At 43.7% G+C, this 21018-nt stretch overlaps 1 protein-coding gene across 2 annotated transcripts in view; it reads right to left on the bottom strand.

Annotated features, from left to right (window-relative positions):
- The window catches only part of si:dkey-246g23.2 (solute carrier family 66 member 2), a 57899-nt gene that overhangs the window by 6964 nt on the left and 29917 nt on the right, over window positions 1–21018 (bottom strand). For both annotated transcript variants that reach the window (XM_064335486.1, XM_064335487.1), the window contains exon 4: window positions 17679–17895. In XM_064335486.1, the coding sequence (XP_064191556.1) occupies window positions 17679–17895 (217 nt within the window). The remainder of the gene's footprint in view (window positions 1–17678; window positions 17896–21018) is intronic.

The raw sequence follows: 21018 nt of genomic DNA, 5'->3' as shown, positions 1-21018 counted from the left end.
GTAAACACGCATGTTGCGTTGAATTGCAAGGCTTCACCCAGGAAGTCCTAAACTGACTACAAATGGGTCTTTCAGTAAGTCAATGATACAAGCATCCCTCAAAATAAACCATGAAGCACTTACAGGAAAAAAGGTGAAGGTTTTGGAATGTCCGTCACAATCCCGAAACTTAAATACTATTGAAAATCTCAGAGGAGATCTCAAACAGGCAATGCATACAAAGAGACCTAATGATATTTCTGAGATAGACGATTTCCGCAAGGAAGAATAGAAAGGAATAGAAGCGGGAATAGAAACAATCTTACCTACAGGAAACATGCAAGCTGTTATTTTTGCCAAAAGAGGTGAGTACAAACTTTTGCATGTGCCATGTTCACTTTATTATTTTAAATCTGTAATAAATGCAAATGAATAGTAACCATGCTTTAAAACTTAGATGTCACATTCAACTTTGCATCACGTAGTCAACTTCTGTTCACTTCCAGATTCACTGTAGCATACTTTCACTAATGGCCAAACTTATAACCATATTTATAATATAATGCTTCTACCATAAGTCATACCTCGGTAGACGTTAAAAGGGCATATATAAGAACAATAAGAGCTCATTACAATTCAGGGGTTTGTAACTGTCGGAACAAAAACCAGCATACATGGGGGAGTTGTTTGAAAAACCTCACGATGCACAGAGGGACACAAAAACAGTTTGAAAACCCCCATTCTAGAGGGTACATCCACCCTCATCCATCATTGATAAAAAAAAACAGGACAGGGTAACAGCTGTGAAAACTCTAAACTTGGGGCAGGCGACGCGAACGCAACGCGGTGTTCGGCTTGTCAGGACGCCGCGTTCCCCGCGCCATTTATGCTAATCGGCCTCGCTCGTTCGGGTCCAGCCCGAGCCGGCGCGGCGGGCTGAGGAGCCGGCCTTCAGTTCTGAGCTCATGTACAGCCATACCATTAACTCCCAGAATGCACCAGCGGTCACTCGAGGAGACGAGCCTTTGGCTGTAAAGCCATCTGAACTGAGGAAAGGCCCAGAGAAACGATTAGGCACTGGGGTCCCCTTCAGAACAGAACTCCCTGCTCTCCCCAGAGCCTGAGTCTTTCCAGAATATCCTCGGCTGCCACATAATCAGGCTCTTCTGTTAAAACCTTCAAAGCCCCTTTTATAAACTTGCCTTAAACTGAGGACTAGCTTCTTTTTGAATGTCATTTTATTGTTGGTGCTCAGCCTTTTATTTTGGTGGGTACTTTCTAATGTTTTATTTTTCCTGTGTGCCTTTTTTTGGTATATCAATGCTGGGCTTTGTCATCTTCTCTGGGCATCTGCAAAACAAACCTTGCAAAAATATGCATTTATTATTATTATTATTATTGAATGAGAGAATTTTGTGCCAATGTAGCAGGCAGGTTTCAAGGCAGATATTTAAACTTCAGGTGCCTTGTGAAGGTTGGGATAGTAAAGACGTGTCGTTGCTTCTCGCAGCGAACAGTTGGGGGGGGGGCGGGGTGGCGAGGGGGGACTGCTGTAATGTCTGATTAATTTGCACACGAGTACCGTTTGCTGGCTCAGCACCAGCCGTGAGCGGAATGACAGATTTTCTTACATCTGAAATCGACTTGATCACAGCGCTGCTCAAAAAACAGTCTGTGAAGGGAAGTGTGAGAAGAACAGTCTGTACATTGTGACGATGCTGTAAGTGCAGTCTGTACAGTGTGATGATGCTGTAAGAGCAGTCTATGCAGTGTAATGATGCTGTAAGAGCAGTCTGTACAGTGTGATGATGCGGTACTATAAGAGCAGTTACTGTAAAATGTGATGGTACTGTAAGAGCAGTTACTGTACAGTGTGCTAATGCTGTAAGAGCAGTCTGTACAGTGTGATGATGCTGTACTATAAGAGCAGTTACTGTAAAAAGTGACGATGCTGTAAGAGCAGTCTGTGCAGTGTGATGATGCTGTAAGTGCAGTCTGTACAGTGTGCTAATGCTGTAAGAGCAGTCTGTGCAGTGTGATGATGCTGTACTATAAGAGCAGTTACTGTAAAAAGTGACGATGCTGTAAGAGCAGTCTGTGCAGTGTGATGATGCTGTAAGTGCAGTCTGTACAGTGTGATGATGCGGTACTATAAGAGCAGTTACTGTAAAATGTGATGGTACTGTAAGAGAAGTTACTGTACAGTGTGCTAATGCTGTAAGAGCAGTCTGTACAGTGTGATGATGCTGTACTATAAGAGCAGTTACTGTAAAAAGTGACGATGCTGTAAGAGCAGTCTGTGCAGTGTGATGATGCTGTACTATAAGAGCAGTTACTGTAAAAAGTGACGATGCTGTAAGAGCAGTCTGTGCAGTGTGATGATGCTGTACTATAAGAGCAGTTACTGTAAAAAGTGACGATGCTGTAAGAGCAGTCTGTGCAGTGTGATGATGCTGTACTATAAGAGCAGTTACTGTAAAAAGTGACGATGCTGTAAGAGCAGTCTGTGCAGTGTGATGATGCTGTACTATAAGAGCAGTTACTGTAAAAAGTGACGATGCTGTAAGAGCAGTCTGTGCAGTGTGATGATGCTGTAAGTGCAGTCTGTACAGTGTGATGATGCTGTAAGAGCAGTCTGTGCAGTGTGATGATGCTGTACTATAAGAGCAGTTACTGTAAAAAGTGACGATGCTGTAAGAGCAGTCTGTGCAGTGTGATGATGCTGTACTATAAGAGCAGTTACTGTAAAATGTGACGATGCTGTAAGAGCAGTCTGTGCAGTGTGATGATGCTGTACTATAAGAGCAGTTACTGTAAAAAGTGACGATGCTGTAAGAGCAGTCTGTGCAGTGTGATGATGCTGTAAGTGCAGTCTGTACAGTGTGATGATGCTGTACTATAAGAGCAGTTACTGTAAAATGTGATGGTACTGTAAGAGCAGTTACTGTACAGTGTGCTAATGCTGTAAGAGCAGTCTGTGCAGTGTGATGATGCTGTACTATAAGAGCAGTTACTGTAAAAAGTGACGATGCTGTAAGAGCAGTCTGTGCAGTGTGATGATGCTGTACTATAAGAGCAGTTACTGTAAAAAGTGACGATGCTGTAAGAGCAGTCTGTACAGTGTGATGATGCTGTACTATAAGAGCAGTTACTGTAAAAAGTGACGATGCTGTAAGAGCAGTCTGTACAGTGTGATGATGCTGTACTATAAGAGCAGTTACTGTAAAATGTGATGATGCTGTAAGAGCAGTCTATGTAGTGCGGTGGTGCTGTAAGAGCAGTTACTGTAAAATGTGATGATGCTGTAAGAGCAGTCTGTGCAGTGTGATGATGCTGTACTATAAGAGCAGTTACTGTAAAATGTGATGATGCTGTAAGAGCAGTCTATGTAGTGCGGTGGTGCTGTAAGAGCAGTTACTGTAAAATGTGATGATGCTGTAAGAGCAGACTATGTAGTGTGATGGTGCTGTAAGAGTAGTTACTGTAAAATGTGATGATGCTGTAAGAGCAGACTATGTAGTGTGACGGTGCTGTAAGAGTAGTTACTGTAAAATGTGATGATGCTGTAAGAGCAGACTATGTAGTGTGATGGTGCTGTAAGAGCAGTTACTGTAAAATATGATGGTGCTGTAAGAGCAGTTACTGTAAAATGTGATGGTGCTGTAAGAGCAGTCTGTGCAGTGTGATGGTGCTGTAAGAGCAGTTTATGTAGTGTGGTGATGCTGTAAGTACAGTTACTGTAAGATCTAATTCAAAAATCAAAACCTGCCTAATTATAGTGCTGTTGAAGCAGGGATCTCAAACTCATAGCCTGAAGGGCTGCAGTGTCTGCATAGAACTTAAGTGCTTAATTTGAGACATTTATTGGCCAAAGAGGCAGCGCACCTGGCTTCAAAGGCCTTAAATGGCTGCCGATCAAAAGAAAGCTGCCAAAGCCGCAGATGCTTCTGCCCTCAATGACTGGAGCGGGAGATCCCATGGCAGAGAGATCCCAGTCGACAGAGAGAAAGAGGCCAGCCCCCGCCAATCACAGGGCTCGTAATTAGACACACGAGTAGCTGTGCGAACTAGGTCAACTCTCTCTGAACCTCGGGGTCGCGGGTTCGATTGCCAGCCGGTTCCCCGGCGCGGGAGAGGCGCGCGCGGATTGGAATCCAGCTGAATAAATGGAACGCGGGACACGTTTTGGCAAACACGCCGCGCGCCTCGCAAACAAACAGCGAGGAGCAAACCTCAGCCCGCTCTGTTTTATTTACAGGTTCAACGCCCTGGTGCCTGGTCTCCCCTGAGTGCGGGCTTTCGTGCACTGGCCCTGTTTCCCAAAGGGAGGGAGGGGAAATTGATTCCTATTTTATTCACTCGAAAGCCATTGTACAATTCTCATTCAAAGCGAGCTGTTTGTCCTCTACGGCCGCAAAGAGAAAGAGAGAGACAGATAAAGAGGAAGGGAAAGAGGGAGGGAGAGCGGCCTGCTCTCAGATTCTCTGATCCCCCCGTCACGTTAAATCTCCAGTTAAACAGCTCCTTTTTTGTCTCCGAGCTCCACAACCTCCCCTCTGGATACTCTCTGAGCCTCAGAGACTGCACACTTCATTAAGGAAGATGAAACATTAACGAGGCAATTAAGAAGGGCAGGTCATCGGTACCAAGAGCGGAGGCAGCGCTCAGGAATGGAGATAAATTCCTGCCAAAAGGCCGTCCTTCTCCTGCCCTGTTCCGCTGAAGCGCGAGACGACTCCGCAGACAAAGACCTGGAAAAGTGAGAGACAGCGTGAGAGGGGAGGAGGCTGTGAGCAAGTGGGCGGGCACTATGCGCAAAACTATGCAAGCAAAATACACGTGGAGGGCAGAGGGAATGGTGCCCCCCCAGCGAGCAGGGAGGCCGGTGGCTGTGTTTCTTAGACCCGCCCCCTCCAAGACATCCACAGACGCATTGCTAGGATGAATAACTCCTGCAGCATTTTCTGATCTCCCACGGTGAGGTCAACTGCCACAAACGCGACAGCTCCCCTCCAGAACCATCCAGAAAATCACCACCTGTGTGTGCGTGAGTATGTGTGTGTGTGTGTGTGTGTGCAGGCCCGCACGCAAGGGGGAGAAGTAGGGAAAGCTCCTGTCGCTGGGTAGGGCCCAAGAAAGAATCAGAATCATCCTATAGCCCCTCCCAGCCCCCCCCCCCCCCCAAAAAAAAGAAAAGGGGGAGGGGCCCAAATATAATTTCGTATTATAATTTTATGTGTGTGTCTGTGTGTGTGTGATTGTATGTGTGTCAAGGACATTGACGGTGAGAAGGTACAAGGTCTACGCCATGACTGACATCAAAAAAATTGGGGTCCCGTTTTTCATGTATAAGAGCAGTATGTTACCGTACAAGTCTGTGTCTGACCTCCGGAGCCTGATGACACACTTCTCACTGTGAGCCCCAATCACATCGCTCTCCCCCAGAGCCCAGAAACCTCATCACGCTTCAGTCGCTGGTCGTCACAAAGTGCGGTCACGCTGCGGTTCCCCGGTCAGCCTCTCCCTGTAACCGCCGCCGCCGCTCTCGCCTCCACCCCCAACGAGCCTGTGATGTTCAGCGGAATGCCCACCCCCCCCCCCCCCCACCCATCGCGCTCCTCGATAAAATTGGCCTATAAAACACCGCAGCGATAGAGAGGCACTAAAGCAAGACCAGAAGTGAGCACGCAGAGGTTAACGAGCTGCAGGGGAACATTCGCAGGCACCACTGGAAAGAGATTTCCGCCTGATATAGAGAAAAGAGACCCTTCTTCATAAACGCTCTATTATTCAGTCTGGCAGGGAACAGGTGAGATAAATCAAATACGGACAATGCCAATTACTTTTGAACAGACGGGTGTGTGGGAGAGACCGGCAAAGTAAGCCACATTAGTCCACCTGGAACAGACTGGCAGGTCAGGAAGCGCAGAGATAGAGGAAGGCCGTAGGGGAAACAGACGATCGGGCTTGTATCAGCAGAGAGAGGGCCCGGGGAAAAGCCATTTAGAACTCTCCGGAAGAAAAATAAAGGGACGAGGGCGCGGCACGTCCGGCGTAAACAGCGGTAATTAGGGTGGCGCGCGAGCCCTTTCTGCCGCTCTGCCCACATATCACATTAGAGAGAGTGACGGTGTCACGCGGCCAGCCATCCGTCACGGAAATAGAGGAGGGCAGGTCTCCCATCCCCTCCATCTTCTCTGCAGCAGTCTCGCACTCCTCTCTCTCTCCCTTTCTCGTGTTCCCTCGCTCCCCACAATCATTCCTCTTCCTCCGCTGGCCCGGAGGAGGCATGAATAATTCTGCAGATTTCCTCAGCACCGGAGAAAGGGGGGAGGCGGGGGGGTTCGGAGGAAAGAGGCCCCGCTCAATCATGTTCAATCATCTGTTTGGTTTGATCAATGAGGTTTCCAGCAAGCCGCTGCTGACATCATCACTGGAGTTTTACCTCATACACAGCCTCACACCCCTCTCTTTACCTAATGCTCACTCTTTACCCTACACACACACACACACACACACTCACACACTACTGTCTTTACCTCACTCACACTCACACACTACTGTCTTCACCTCACACACACTCACACACTACTGTCTTCACCTCACACACACTCACACACTACTGCCTTTACCTCACACACCCACACACCCTTCTCTTTACCACACACTGCTCTCTTCAATACACACAGTCTAAATGGTAAACCTGATGTAAAGAGGAAAAAAGTGCAGAGGTGATCAGAGCAGCAGTGGTCAGAGCAGCAGTGTGGAGCAGTCATCAGAGCAGCAATGTGGAGCAGTGATCAGAGCAGCAATGTGGAGCAGTGATTAGAGCAGCAGTGTGGAGCAGTGATCAGAGCAGCGTTGTGGAGCAGTGATCAGAGCAGCAATGTGGAGCAGTGATCAGAGCAGCAGTGTGAAGCAGTGGTCAGAGCAGCATTGTGGAGCAGTGATCAGAGCAGCAGTGTGGAGAAGTGATCAGAGCAGTGGTGTGGAGCAGTGATCAGAGCAGCAGTGTGGAGAAGTGATCAGAGCAGCATTGTGGAGCAGTGATCAGAGCAGCAGTGTGCAGCAGTGATCAGTATCGAACAGTGATTAGGTGGCAGCACTGATAAGATAAATGGCCATCCCTTGTATGGTTGCAATGAATGACTGTACAGGTAATACAGGCTAAAGCACAAAAACAACAACAGCTCAATTATGCACCAATGATTTTCTCCACAACATTTCCACCAGTGCAAAAGGGATTGTATTGTATTGTATTCTCAGTATTGTCAAGTGGCTCAGTTTGAATAAATAAAGGAAAATTTAGCTGCTGTGTGGCATTCCCCTGAGTAATCACACCCCTTCCTGCGAGCCCTCCATTCCCATGGACCCAGACAACTAGCAGAGAGGCAGTGGCTGTGGTTGTGAGCAGGATTTCCCCCAGCAACAAAGGTCTGCACGTCCTCACCTCTTTAAGGGGGTTATTAGTGCACTGGCAGTCTGAACGCAGTGACAACCAGCCTAATTTATTCATATATAGATTCAGAAATTATTAAGTTATGTCTAAATAGTAACCACAACCTTATCTTACGAGAGATCAGAGCAAACTACACACTTAACTTTCAGAATAATTCAACAGAACCACAACACAGATCTGTTCATACAACATACTTCACCCCAAGGAAAGATATGCACTACTTTGCACTATGTTTACATAGTACATTGTACTATTTAGAACAGGGATCCTCAGCCCTGTGTTTGGACAGCCACAGGGTGTGCTGGTTTCTATTGTTATACAGCAATTAACTGACATTGATATTGATTAAAGATGTTCATTACACAGTTAACTCACCTCACATGTTTTTTTGGTCTATACTGCTTTTTGATTTTTACTATGAAAACAAAACCCAGCAGAGCCTGTGGCCCTCCAGGATTCTACACATCTATCTGGTGGGTGCAGTTTATGGCTTTTCCTCCAGCACTCCAACACAGTCCTTTGTACTGCTAATTGTTATTATTGTAATTATTATATTTCTATTAGGCGCTCAAAGTGGGGCTGAACATTGCCAATTCCCGCCCTGATTTGAATTGTCCAATGATCTGCAACAGCATGTTCATGCACAACATCTGCGGTTCTCCTCCATAGAACGTGGTCACAGTCTGCTTTTCACATCGCAGACTACAGGTCTGCACAGAGTGGAGTCAGAGGAACACCTTTCATATGCAGGTTTGACATGCAGTCTATGGGCGCTCCATTGACCCCTTAATTGACTGAGCCCTCCCATACCATGGGTGACACAATTGCGCATGCCATCTGGAACTACCGGCCACAGTCAGCACCGGTGCGTGCCCGGATTCGATCTGAGATTTAGTGCTCATCCTTGCCCCACAGCATGGTACATTAACCAAATGAGCCACCCAGAAGCCCCCCTTCTCAGTGAAAAACCAACAAATGCAGCCACACATACATGGTCACACATAAGTATGGCCAATTCTACAATTATGGTCCAGAATGGAATGTAATTTATTTATGTTCTGTTGGAATTGGCTACTGGTTTTTGGGGCAGGGGCGGAGGTGGAGTGTTAAGAAAGGGGGGGAGGGCAGAGTTTGGCAGTGGGTCCAGGTATCACTAATCCCTCCCCCCCCCTTCCCCCCCACCTCACGAATATAGTCCTGCATTGGATACCGTAATCAGCAGGGAACTTCCAACAGCCAATGAACAAAAATAATATCTTCCAATATAGTTATGTGCCAACAAATAGGCAGCTGTTTTATGTAAGCCATCTGCATTTTTAATGTGGAACCACAGGAAAGGGAGCCAGAGATTCATGGAATAATAAAAATGCAATGCAAGAGAAGTGAGAGCCAATACTGGACTAAAGCAGAAAATGAGGAATTCATTCAGCTGTGGAAAGAACACGAGGGTTTACTTAATCCATCTGTGAACAGCTACTGTGATAAGAGAAAAGAAATAGCTGGGCCGCAATAGCAGAAATTATGACTTTGGTTAACGCTTTCTGTGAATGCTCCTCCAAGGGAGCTACATGAGCAGTAAATAATACCTTCATAAGCGTTACATTAGCATTCATAAAAGCTTATGTAAGTAATGGAAAATAGACAAGTGGTTATGTCATCCTTGATGCAGCCAAGTATCATTATCACTGAGGTGGAAAATTGAAGTTAAGTAAGTAAAAGTAAGCATCTATTAATGCTAATGTAGTGCATTAGAAAGATTTATAAGCTCTTATAAAGGACCATTCTTACAAAATGTTAAATATACTTCTCCTATGAACGACCATTCAAAGAAAGTGACTTTGTGTGTCCTGGAATAACCATAAGTGGTTCATACATTTGCATGCATCCACAAACATGGACAAACAGAGACATGTACAGTACGAACTTGTGCACAAGCATGTACACATACACACGCATACGCATGCAAAAACAAAAGCTCATATGCCGAAACACACAGACAAGCATACAAACAACATCCATGTCAATGTCCATACATGCACCTATTGCCACACACACTTGCACTCACCCATATGTACACAAGCAGTCAGACAGACACACACGTACATGCACATGCACACAGAGGAAGCCAAGATATATTGTTAATCCCTGACCCTTGTCAGTCCCGAGACATTGATCGAGATACTACATCAATCCACAATATGTCCTTAACTTTGATTTAAAAGTAAACAAGAATTAATTTTAGAGAGTTAGTCATAGTGATTGCTGAACGTACTAAAATGTGTTTGTGACAAAATAAAAAAAAATATATTATTGCATTTCATTGTCAAAGTCACTGACCTCCAGATCAAGTCTCCATTGGTGGATTCAGAGAATAAAAAAAAAATAGAGAGAGAGAGGGAGAGAGAGAGAGAATAAGAAAGAGAGGAAAAGAGAATGCAGGCAATGAGAGAAAAACGAACAAAGAAAAAAAGACGAAGGGTAGATGGGGCAAGGGGAGAGAAAATTGAAATGGTAAAGACCCTGACATTAAGCATTCACCTGAAGGACAACAGAGGACACTTCCCCCACTCCCCCAGCCCAATAATGAGTTTTCTCATTAAGACCCCCCCCCTCCATAATATATACCTCTCATCAGGGAGGAAACCATTATAAAATCCTCTGAAACTAAATACCCCCCCACCCCACCTCCCGCCAACCCAACTTAACCTGCCTCACTGCACCTCATTATCTTGCGGACTACGGAACCCACTGAGGGACCACTCCCCCCATTTTCCTCCTGACCCTGTACTGACTGTACAGAACACTCTTGGGGCCATGAGGATAAAGGTGTGGGGGGGGGGGGTATTTCTGCCATCCTTCACTTCACAAGAAGTGAGGGGTGGAGCTGCAGACACACTCCTGCAGACAAGGTGAAATTTAAGACTGTTTCAAATGAGCAAAAGCCGTTGGGTTGACGATGCTGTTTATGAACCGTTATCAGAACGAACTGTGTTCAGCACCAACTGCCAATTTTTTGCTGACGGCTGCTGCAGTCTCCAAAGTCAGATCTGAAGTCCAGAGTTAATTAAAGACAAGGCAGATTTGCTTGACCAAACTCGTCACTATGGAAACAGCCCTTGATTTGTTAACTGCTTTTGATGTGGACTGTACAATCGTTACTATGTGATGTGCTTTTGAACATTCTGCAGTCAAGGGATCCTGGCTCCTGCACACTGTGGTGCAAGGATGAGCCCCACGGTCTTGGATCAAACTCAGATCGTGCCAGGATCGACTGGCCAGTAGCTCCATAGGGTATGGGAAGGTTCAGTCAGTTTGAGGTCTGTCAGATATCTACTGCTTAGATTATGGCCTTAGAGAGACAAACAGTGTAATTGGAAAGGTCAAACTTGATCAAGGCCCATAAAATATTATATTATTTATAAGAATGCCGCTTGTTCTCCCCTCGACAAACATCAAAGGACATGTCCCTGGGGAAATTAAAAGTCAGGCTGATATCCTAATCTATGCACACAGTCTCTGAGTCCCACCTCCTGCAGAGTGAGTCTCCGAAGAGACACCAGAACACAAAGCTATTTATGGGGTATCGGGGCCCAGAGTGGCCACAGATCACCATACGTGTCAGGATTTCCTTTTTAAGTTTGTCCCATTTCAAATTTGTAAGTCAATCCACAACATTCGATTAAAATCATCAACTGAAAGTCCTAATGTATAAGTAGACCTGGATGCTGAGGCTTGCCAGTTGGAATGCACCACCATCATGTGTTGTAAAGAGTGAATTTCCATCTTGTGGAGGTATTATTCAATAGCTGAGCTGAATTACCTCCTAACATATTAATATTTGGTCTCATTCAAAAGAGGCTGTAACCATAAATTTGATAATAATATCATGGATCATGGTGGCCCTTCACCAACAAAAAGTCTCCTTCCATGACTTTTCCTAAATAGCTGCGGTTAAAATAACAGCGTTATTAGAATTTTTAAAAATCAACTCATTAAATAAATACAGGGATTTTGTGCCATTTTCTTCACAAAACCCCCCTGCCAGACAATAGGTAACAGGTGCTGATACCCAGTGTGAACTGCTGGGTCAAGCTTTATCAAAACTTATTTTGCACATATAATCACACAAAATTAATTCACTGCAATAGTTTGATGAAGATGATTTACTTAGATTATTGACTTCAGAGGGGGGATCAATAATTGTGGACAGTGTAAAAGCTAAGAAATAGTGGTAGCAAAAAGAAGGGAGAAGCGAGTAGAATTCGTTATGACTGAAGAAATGACTTAAACATTTTGCACTGTCAGACATCTATTTTATCATTTGGCTGCCACAGGAATGATCAAAGTGTAAAGTCAGCAGTCAATTTAAGCAACTTGGAAAGAAGTTTGTTTGTAACAGTTAGCTGGAAGTGGTGCAGAGTCCTGCATCTAGGTCTGGCGTTCTACATTTTACCTCAGGTTTTATGGAATACCCGGCTGTCTTTTGGTTTTAAATTTCATCTTGGCACATCCTTGGATTACTTTGGGACAAACAAGCTGTGGTTTGGTATCTTCTTGAATTCATTTCTCGTGTGACTGTCCATGTCTGTAACCACTTCAGGGGCCATTACCAGTGTTGGAGAATGCCGCAGCAAGTTACCAGTAGACAGGGTCCCCCAAGGGTTGGTATTGGTATTTCTAATTATCCTTAAACTTAATCTTAAAACAGACATGCAGGAGAAAAATAGTTAAATTATCTGGTATAATACAGCAATATTTCAGTACAACATAGAATCTGATAGACAGCTGGCAAATTAAATTTAACATCAGAAAAAGTACAGTTCTACATATGGCCAATAACAATGCATGGAGATATTATTTTATGGGAGGTACTAAATTATTTATGTATAAATCATAAAAAAACCTTGCCTCAATACTATCTGGAGTTTCACATTGCACTATATTCAAACTGAAAAATATGAACATAATACATTTAAATAAATAAGTACTGAGATAAATTTTTACTCTAATTTAATGTCTTAATGGAAGCAACCAGAATAACCCCCTCTCAAATTATGGATGTATTTCCCAGACAAATACTTTGTGCACCTTCCCTTCAGAAGAAAGGCTCTTTTATGAGATTGAACATATTGGACTTTGATCATGTGTCCATACGGGTATGAAATTTCTTTCAACACAAGTATCTGTCTTCCATTGCCAAACCCACTACTGGTGTGCATGGCAAAAAAGCTGAGATTTTGGTGTAATTTGACAAAACATATGCCATTTAGAAAACCTCAGAGGCTTAATTTTGTTTATTGGTTATTTTTGTCGATTGAACGAGGTGATGTTTGATGGTAGATTTGGAGATTTTCTTACCCCCAGGATGCTAACAATATTTATAGATGTCTGTGGCCGTTGAATTTTTGTTTGCCTCCTAATCCATCTACCTCACTGTGCATAGGAACAAATTGTACGTACATCATCTACCAGGTTTAGTATTGGTGCAGTGTTTTAAAATTTCTAAATTATTCATCAAATGGTGGAAAGCTGTATCTCTAGCTTTTATTTATTTGTTTGTACCATCTCCTGCTTGCGATGGTCAACATCCCCTTTTTGTTGCTTCTCAAAACATTTTTGCATTTCTCCATGGTGATGCATGATGCAGGATTTTTCCATGGATTTTATTTCATTTTTTACATTGCAGAATTTTTATTCACAGCACCCATTTCAGGGTACCATCATTTTTGGGACAAATGCCTTCACAGGTGTTTCACTTGTCAGGTGTGTTCAATTGCTTCCTTGCAGTTACAAGACAGCCTTCAGTGTCTAGTTTTGGTTCTGGGATTTTGATCAACTTTGGAGTCTGTTATGGCATATGTCAACATGGGTTATGCCAATGAAAGTCAAGGAAGACATTATGAGGCTGAGAAATAAGAGAAAAAAACAGTCAGAGCCATAGGCAAATCACCATAACCACCTGTTTGGAACATTATGAAGAAGAAAGAGGGCACCAGTGAGCCTAGTAATCGCAAAGGACCTGGTAGGCCAAGGAAGACCTGTACAGTTCATGACCAAAGAATTCTCACTTTAATGAAGAAAAACCCCCAAACACCTGTCTGATAAATGAGAAACAGTCTTCAGGAGGCATGCGTGGATGTGTCAGTGACTACTGTCCGTAGAAGACTTCACAAATTACGGAGGCTACACTGCAATATGCAAACCACTAGTTAGCTACAAAAACAGGATGGCTAGGATACAGTTTGCTAAGAAGACCCTAGAAGAACCTGAAAGAGCCAGCAGAGTTCTGGAAAAAGGTATTTTGGACTGATGAGACCGAGATTCACTTGTATTAGAGTGATGGCAAGTACAAAGTGTGGAGGCCAAAAGGAACTGCCCTAGATCGAAAGAATCGCCCCACATCTGCAGAACATGGTGAGTGTGATATGGTTTGGGCATGTAGAGCTGCCACAGGCACTGGCACTGTTGTCTTCAGACATCATGTAACTTCTTACAGCATCAGCAGAATTACTTCTGAAGTGTACAGAAGCATCTCATCTGCTCAAGTTAAAACCCTTTGCATCCAAACTCATTGGAAGGTGCTTCATCCTTCGGCAAGAAAAAGATGCCAAACATGCTGCTAAAGCAATAAAGGAGTTTTACAAAGCCAATAATGAGAAAATTCTTGACTAGCGAAGTCATTCACAAACTGATCTGAAACCAAATGAACATGCATTTCAAATGCTAAAGAGAGAACTTAAGGCAGTTAGCCCCTGAGACAAGCAGGAGCTCAAGACGGCTGCAGTAGAGGCCTGGCAGAGCGTCACTAGAGAAGATACTCAGCACCTGGTAATATCTATGGATTCACAGATTTCAAGCAGTTATTCAATGCCAAGGATATGCGACAAAGTAATAGACATGACTACTTTCATTTATGTGACATTAGTATGTCCAAAACATTACGCTGCCCTGAAATGTATAAAAAGCATTGTCATTTCTACATGGTGAAACCAAAGTGCATAAAAAATACCCTTAAATAAAAGCTGAGAATGTTCACTGTAACCACCTGTGAATTGTTTTGAGTACAAAATCAAAAATTGTGGAGTCATGTCTGGTACCAAATTTAAAAGTTTTGAAAGAAATGGATGAGACTTTACCTCTTCAATCTCAGCAAAATGAGAGCTGAGGGGTTGAATGTGAATGGGGCTTTTATACATTTACAGGAGATAAACTGAATTACAGAAAGAACTCTCAGCTGAGTTCAGTTCAAGCTACATTCTGAATTGGTAGTGAAATCTAATTCAGCGTGTAGTGGAAGCAAGAACAACTGAGTGCTCAAAATCAGATTTAATACATGGACCATATAAAAATAAATACTTATATCTCAATAACTGATTCTCACCTTAAACTGACCTTAAAGTGATCCTCAAACAGTCTTTTATGAATGGACCTTCAAATGGGTCTGTATATGCAACTGTGTGGGCATGCGTTCATGTTTGTGTACGTGTGTGTATGTGTGTGTGTGTGTGTGTGTGTTCTTTCGTGTGTGCGTGCGTTTGTGCGTGTGTCTGAGTATGTGTGTTCCAGAGTAAAGCACAACAAATTCTGTATCACTATTGGAGAATCTCCAGCACTGGGATATGTGAGAGAACCTGACTTACATTACAAGTAGACGACTGAAAAACCAGGAGAATCTGGGCAGACACATCACACAACTTTTTGAAATAGAGAATCATATTGTGTCACTACTTCTGTACGGCCCCATAAGGTCATGAATCACTTTTGATTACTCGAGGACACATTGTAACACTTTCTATGTACAGGCCTTCATAGGAACCATGCACAGTGAGCTCCATAGCATTTGAGACAGATTTCTTTTGTTGATTTTGCTCTGTACTCCACTATTTTAGATTTGAATTCAAAAGATCCCCCCCCCCCCCCCCCCCCGATAAGTGATGGCAAGAGCAAAGTGTGGCATCAATCTGATAAGTGATAAGTGAATCTTGGCCTCATCTATCCTTCATCAAGACATTTTCCAGAAATTTGCAGGCTAACCCTTTAATAAAAGCTGAGAATGCACACTTTAATCACATGTGAATAGTTCGATTACAAACCCAAAACACTGGAATACAGAGCCAAATCAAGAAGAACGTGCCTTTGTACCAACTGTAAAGGAACTCATGGTAACTCATTCATAAGTGCCAAATAGCACCTTCCTAGGCACTACAAACACATCCATAAATGCTTCTACTACTACTACTAATAGGCAAACGGCTGTTTCACTTGGTCTGAAAGGCTTAGGACTATTTGCAGTACATTCCATAAGAATTTATGGAATTTAAGGTTTGTATACCGCTTATAAAGGTACTGTACAATATGTACTGCTGAAGGACCATGCAGGTAAAGTTCTTATGTTTATATCACCCTATGTTACCATCATCATTAGCGTTGAAGTGAAAATATCTGCCATATAATCAATATTCCCAATAATTACATCACTGAGGGTTTGATTTCACTTGGTGAATAATGTATTTGTCAATGATATATTCCATCAAGAAATGAAATAGGTATTGACTAGGTGTATAGGGGGGTTGCCTTTCCGAGAGTCACAACCTTTTTCTTGTCTTCCTTTCCTTGAAATCTTACTGTATTATTAAGCCTTAAGCATTACCATGTTCTACTCTTGCTTCTGCCAACACTATCTCTTCCTTTCTTTAAGCCAGACAGGACAATCACCGAATACCTGTCTCTGTCTCTGTCTCTGATGGTTTAACTGAGGCAGGTCTAATGCTTTTAAATTCTTGTGAACTCTCTCTATTATCACCTTTGTACCTGTGTTCGATTTTTCCTGACTCAGTGCAAGCAAAGATGAATGGACATAAGTGCCTGTGTACTAAAGACACACATACACAGATACACACACACCCAGGCACACACACATATACAGCAGGCACATGTGAGTGTGCGTGTGTGTGTCTGTGTGTTTGCACATTTAGGGATCATAACATTCATACCTGTAATGTGCCAGAGGGTATGGGGCCACTTTGTCCTTCAGAAATGCGTAAATTCAGGACCAAAGGCGAACACACACACAGTGACAATGCAGCTTCAGGACCACATAGCCTTTCCATGTTAACAAATCGCAGGGCACAAGCGTTTCAAAAATCCTGACACTTGCAATCATTCCTTCCTGTCCCACAATTCCATTCCCCAGATGGGTTTGTACGTTATGTGGACATGCTTGAGGCAACGGCGCCATTTATGACAGCCATCAAACACGGAGTGCAGTTTCAGACCGCTTGATAAAATTAGGCAGACTTAAAAAGCTTTATAAATGTGATTTTTATTCTTTATTTATGCAGTCATCGCAGAGCGATTCTGTGTTTGACTGTAATGGCATTCATGAGATTTCCCCACTGCTCCCAACATCTGCATTTTACATTCAGGGTTCATAACCGGTTTCTCAGTTTACACAGAATCACAAAAGTACAGTGTGTCAGTGCATGAGTGTGAGTATTGTAACAGTGTGGCAGTGCATGAGGGTGAGTATTGTGACTGTTCAGTGTGGCAATGCATTAGTGTACTGTAACAGCTCAGTGCGTCAGTGTATGCATGTGAGTATTTTAACTGTGTCAGTGCATGAGTGTGAGTATTGTAACAGTGTGTCAGTGCATGAGGGTGAGTATTGTGACTGCTCAGTGTGGCAATGCATTAGTGTACTGTAACAGCTCAGTGCGTCAGTGTATGCATGTGAGTATTTTAACTGTGTCAGTGCATGAGTGTGAGTATTGTAACAGTGTGTCAGTGCATGATGGTGAGTATTGTGACTGCTCAGTGTGGCAATGCATTAGTGCACTGTAACAGCTCAGTGCATCAGTGTATGTGTGTGTGAGTATTGTAACAGTGTCAGTGCATGAGTGTGGTACTTGTTTACAGTTGTCAGTGATCTGAAGGAATTTAATATTCGATGTCGTGTCTCAGTGTACAGATTCATCGTGTTTGCAGAATTTCAGTTCAGTAGATCATTAGACTGTGGGTGCATATTCGTGCATCAGTGACTCAGTGCAGTGGTCAGTGGTCACAGCCTTTCAGAACTCGTCAAGTAATCGTGACAGAGCGTTGTGGCTGCTCAGACGCTCAGGATGACAGTACAGAACACTGCATTACATTTAGCACTTCTGTGGACACTGAGTCACTGCACCAGCATCGGCAACTCAACGCTGCAGTGCCTAAATGACTCAGTGCTGCGCCGCGTCATTACCTCATGCCCCTGGTAGATCGGTTCTGGAGGTTCTGCAGCAGCTGCGGCAGACCCAGCATGGCCTCGAACATAACCGCCAGCGAGCCCAGCGCCTCCACGAACAGCTCCGAGTCCAGGAAGAGGAAGGTGACGAAGGCGGACAGCACCGTGAAGGCGAAGCAGAAGATCAGGTAATCCTCGAACCTGCTCCAGCGCCAGAAGTAGCGCACGTCCAAGTCTGCACGGAGAGAAAACAGAAGAAGGGACAGAATTATTTACCCTCAGAAACTTCGGAGAATTGCAGAGAACACTTTGCAGTATAACAGAGGCCCTGGAGCTTTAGAGACCAAACTTGACAAAGTACTCAATCAATTCCAGGCTGTGCAAAATTACAAGACATTGTGGATTGAATAGGTGGAGATACTTGGTACAGTTAGGTGTGAAGTTAAACTAAAAAAGCCTGCACACAAAAACACACCTACAAAAACTGTATGCTGTGCACTTTAAGTAGTACAAAAATATAGCTCAACAGACAGAGAACACACAGTACCGTCACTTGTCAGTATTGATGTGTATGACATTACCCTTGTGAATACAGGAGCTGTCGCATGTGAGGTTACCCATGTGTGAAGAAGAGGAGTCCCACGGTGTGACGCAAACCATGTGTGTACAGGAGCAGTCAGGCATGAGATTAAGGTATTCATGGGAAGAGACATCTGTCACAGAACCAGGTGTGGCATTAACTAGGTGTGTGCATAGGGGAGAGAGTTGTTGATTTTGGTCCAATGCAAATGATTCCCTTGGTAACACTGTACCTATGTGCAGTCATGCCAGTACAGAATATTTTCAGTCTAGTCTTAACCAGGCCTGTACAGTCAGTATATGCTGCTGACCAAGTCACTATAACCTATAAGTTATAGTGTAACAGGGTAATTTTTGTACAGTATTTAGTCAAAATCAATAGCTGGCTCATTATTGCAGCACTCAGTCAACAATATCACGAGTGTGTGCGTGTGTGTGTGTGTATGAGAGAGAGTGAGAGAGAGAGATAGAGAGAGGGAACAAGAGAGTACATGATAGCAGGTGAGTGAGATGTAGATGTCAAAGTGTGTGGACATGGCCTGTGGAGTGTGCCCCAGCACCCCACAGCACAGCTCATCACATATGCTGTTACAAAGCCCCCGGGGTCCCCGCTGACTGGCCTGTCCCAGGACAGACTGAAACATCAAGGCGGAGGCATGATTAATGCATCCCGAATAACAAAAGGGTGCAGAATGGACAGAGGAGTTGGGGGGGGGGGTTCAGACAGGGCCCTCCCACACTGAGAGAAGGAAGAATCTTACAGCGTAAGCCCCGTCCGGCTCAGGGCACCAGCCAACCAACCCTCTCCTTTAAAGAATCCTCCCTGGGCTTAATTTCCTACCTGTGAATACAATCAAATTGATTTTCCTCTTTATTATGGTATTCTGGCGGCTACAGCGCCAAGCCAAGCTCTCCGTCAGCGACATGAAAGCTGCTCTCCCCTGTAAATAAAAGAGCAATACTGCTGACAGCAGCACCAGCAGTGTCAGAGGCAGACGGCGTTGGCTTTACAAATTCAGCTCGGTTTCCCATCCCTCTCCTGCTCTTGCTTTTTTTTTTGTCTTCCTTTCTTTTTATCCCACTCGCTCTCCCTCCCTTCCCCTCCGTCCATCCCTCTCTCCCTGTCGTGAAGGTGACGCGCGATGAGGTTTTGACCTTGTCGGGGTGTTTCCCTGAGCCATCGACGGCCTCCGCTCAACTGCAGCATTTCTCTGGGTGAGAAACCCCGGCCTGTGAAGGCTCCCGAGGGTAATGAACAGCGCGCTGACTCCATCGACGAGCCACTGGCACGACGGCTCTGTTCGCACCGTGCGCGAAACGAATGATTAATGAATCGAATCGCTACCGAGAACATGAAACTAATTTCCAGAATCCGTATTCTCAATTCTGCTCAATCTCTCCACCTCTTTATTTTTTAAAGCATACAGAGAATGATAGATGCCTTTTGATCCACCTTAAATTATTTATTAAAAGGGTGGTATCAAAAAACTCTGTGAAACACCCCTCTCTCTCTCTCTCTCTCTCTCTCTCTCTCTCTCTCTCTCTCTCTCGAGCCCTTTCCATTTCTTTCCCTCATGGTGCAATCTCTGCTCCTCCCTCTCCTTTCTTGGGCCCTCTCTCTCCCTCACAGTCCCCTCTCTCCCATTGCTTTGATTCAATTCATTCCAATTCAAATGGAAATTTATTGATAATGAAAATAAACAAACCGTGTTGCCACAGAATGTAGCTCATAAAGTAGACACGAAAACAGCAATAGAAAAAACAATGATACACTACATATTGCTGCCAAATAAGGCTTTTTCATCCGCTCCCAAAAAGAATAGAGATTGGAGTTTGGAAAGAGAACATTTTTCATATTTGCTTTCCAACTAAACACATTTTGCATATATGGATCAGAACAACACCGTCTAAGTGACGTTGTCTTGTCTCTTTTATTTTTGTCATATGATATTTTGCAATTTTGATGTTTCCATTTCTGTTTCACAATCTTACAGAAACTTCTAAGCAATATTCATTGTACTTGCTTTTTAAATCAATATCTATCCTGTTTTGTTGCTTAGGGATTTTTGTACCTGTTGTTTGATTGTTTTGAAATAATTGATTGACTATTTCAGTCTGACTCTGGTCAGTGAGCCTCAGAACCATTTTACTTTACTTTACTGTGTGAGTGCTGGTCTGCCAGGTTTAAGTGGCATCATAACTTTTTAACTTGAACAAAGGGAGAAGGGAGGTTTTCTCTCATTTGTAAAAGGGTTAGGCATATTTCATTTGCATATAAAAATTGAGTTGTGACAATCGTACATTTTCCATAATTTTGATCTCCAGCTAGATTGCCAGTGGCCATCTGTGACAGTACTGCTCAAAGCTTGACTTGCACTTCAGTAACCCCCTGGCCTGTGAGGATTAGCCTTTTCATGCATGACACATTTATCCAGCATGACATACAGGGCTATCACGGCCTTACACACAGAAATCAAATAACGTCACAAGGGCATGGGTACAGAATAACACCAACAAATCAAATAACTCCACAGACATCTAGCTAAACTACGGCAATAAAACGATTCCACCTTTGTTAGATGTTCCTAAATTTTTATCGCAGTTCAAACTTTTCTTAATTACATAGTACATCAAAATGCCTCGTTAGAACAGTGACAGCAACCATTAAGGGGAACCTCCACAGGAAAATATATAAGAGCTCATTTCAACCCTGAGGGACCAGCAAGGAGAAGAGGCATATGTGTGCACAGGGGTCTCAAGGCCTCAGTGAGCAGAAAGT

Source organism: Anguilla rostrata, chromosome 5 (genome assembly GCF_018555375.3).
Source record: "Anguilla rostrata isolate EN2019 chromosome 5, ASM1855537v3, whole genome shotgun sequence".
Classification (NCBI taxonomy): Eukaryota; Metazoa; Chordata; class Actinopteri; order Anguilliformes; family Anguillidae; genus Anguilla; species Anguilla rostrata.
Note: the sequence above shows the minus strand (reverse complement) of the source record. Positions and strands in the feature narration are given on the sequence as shown.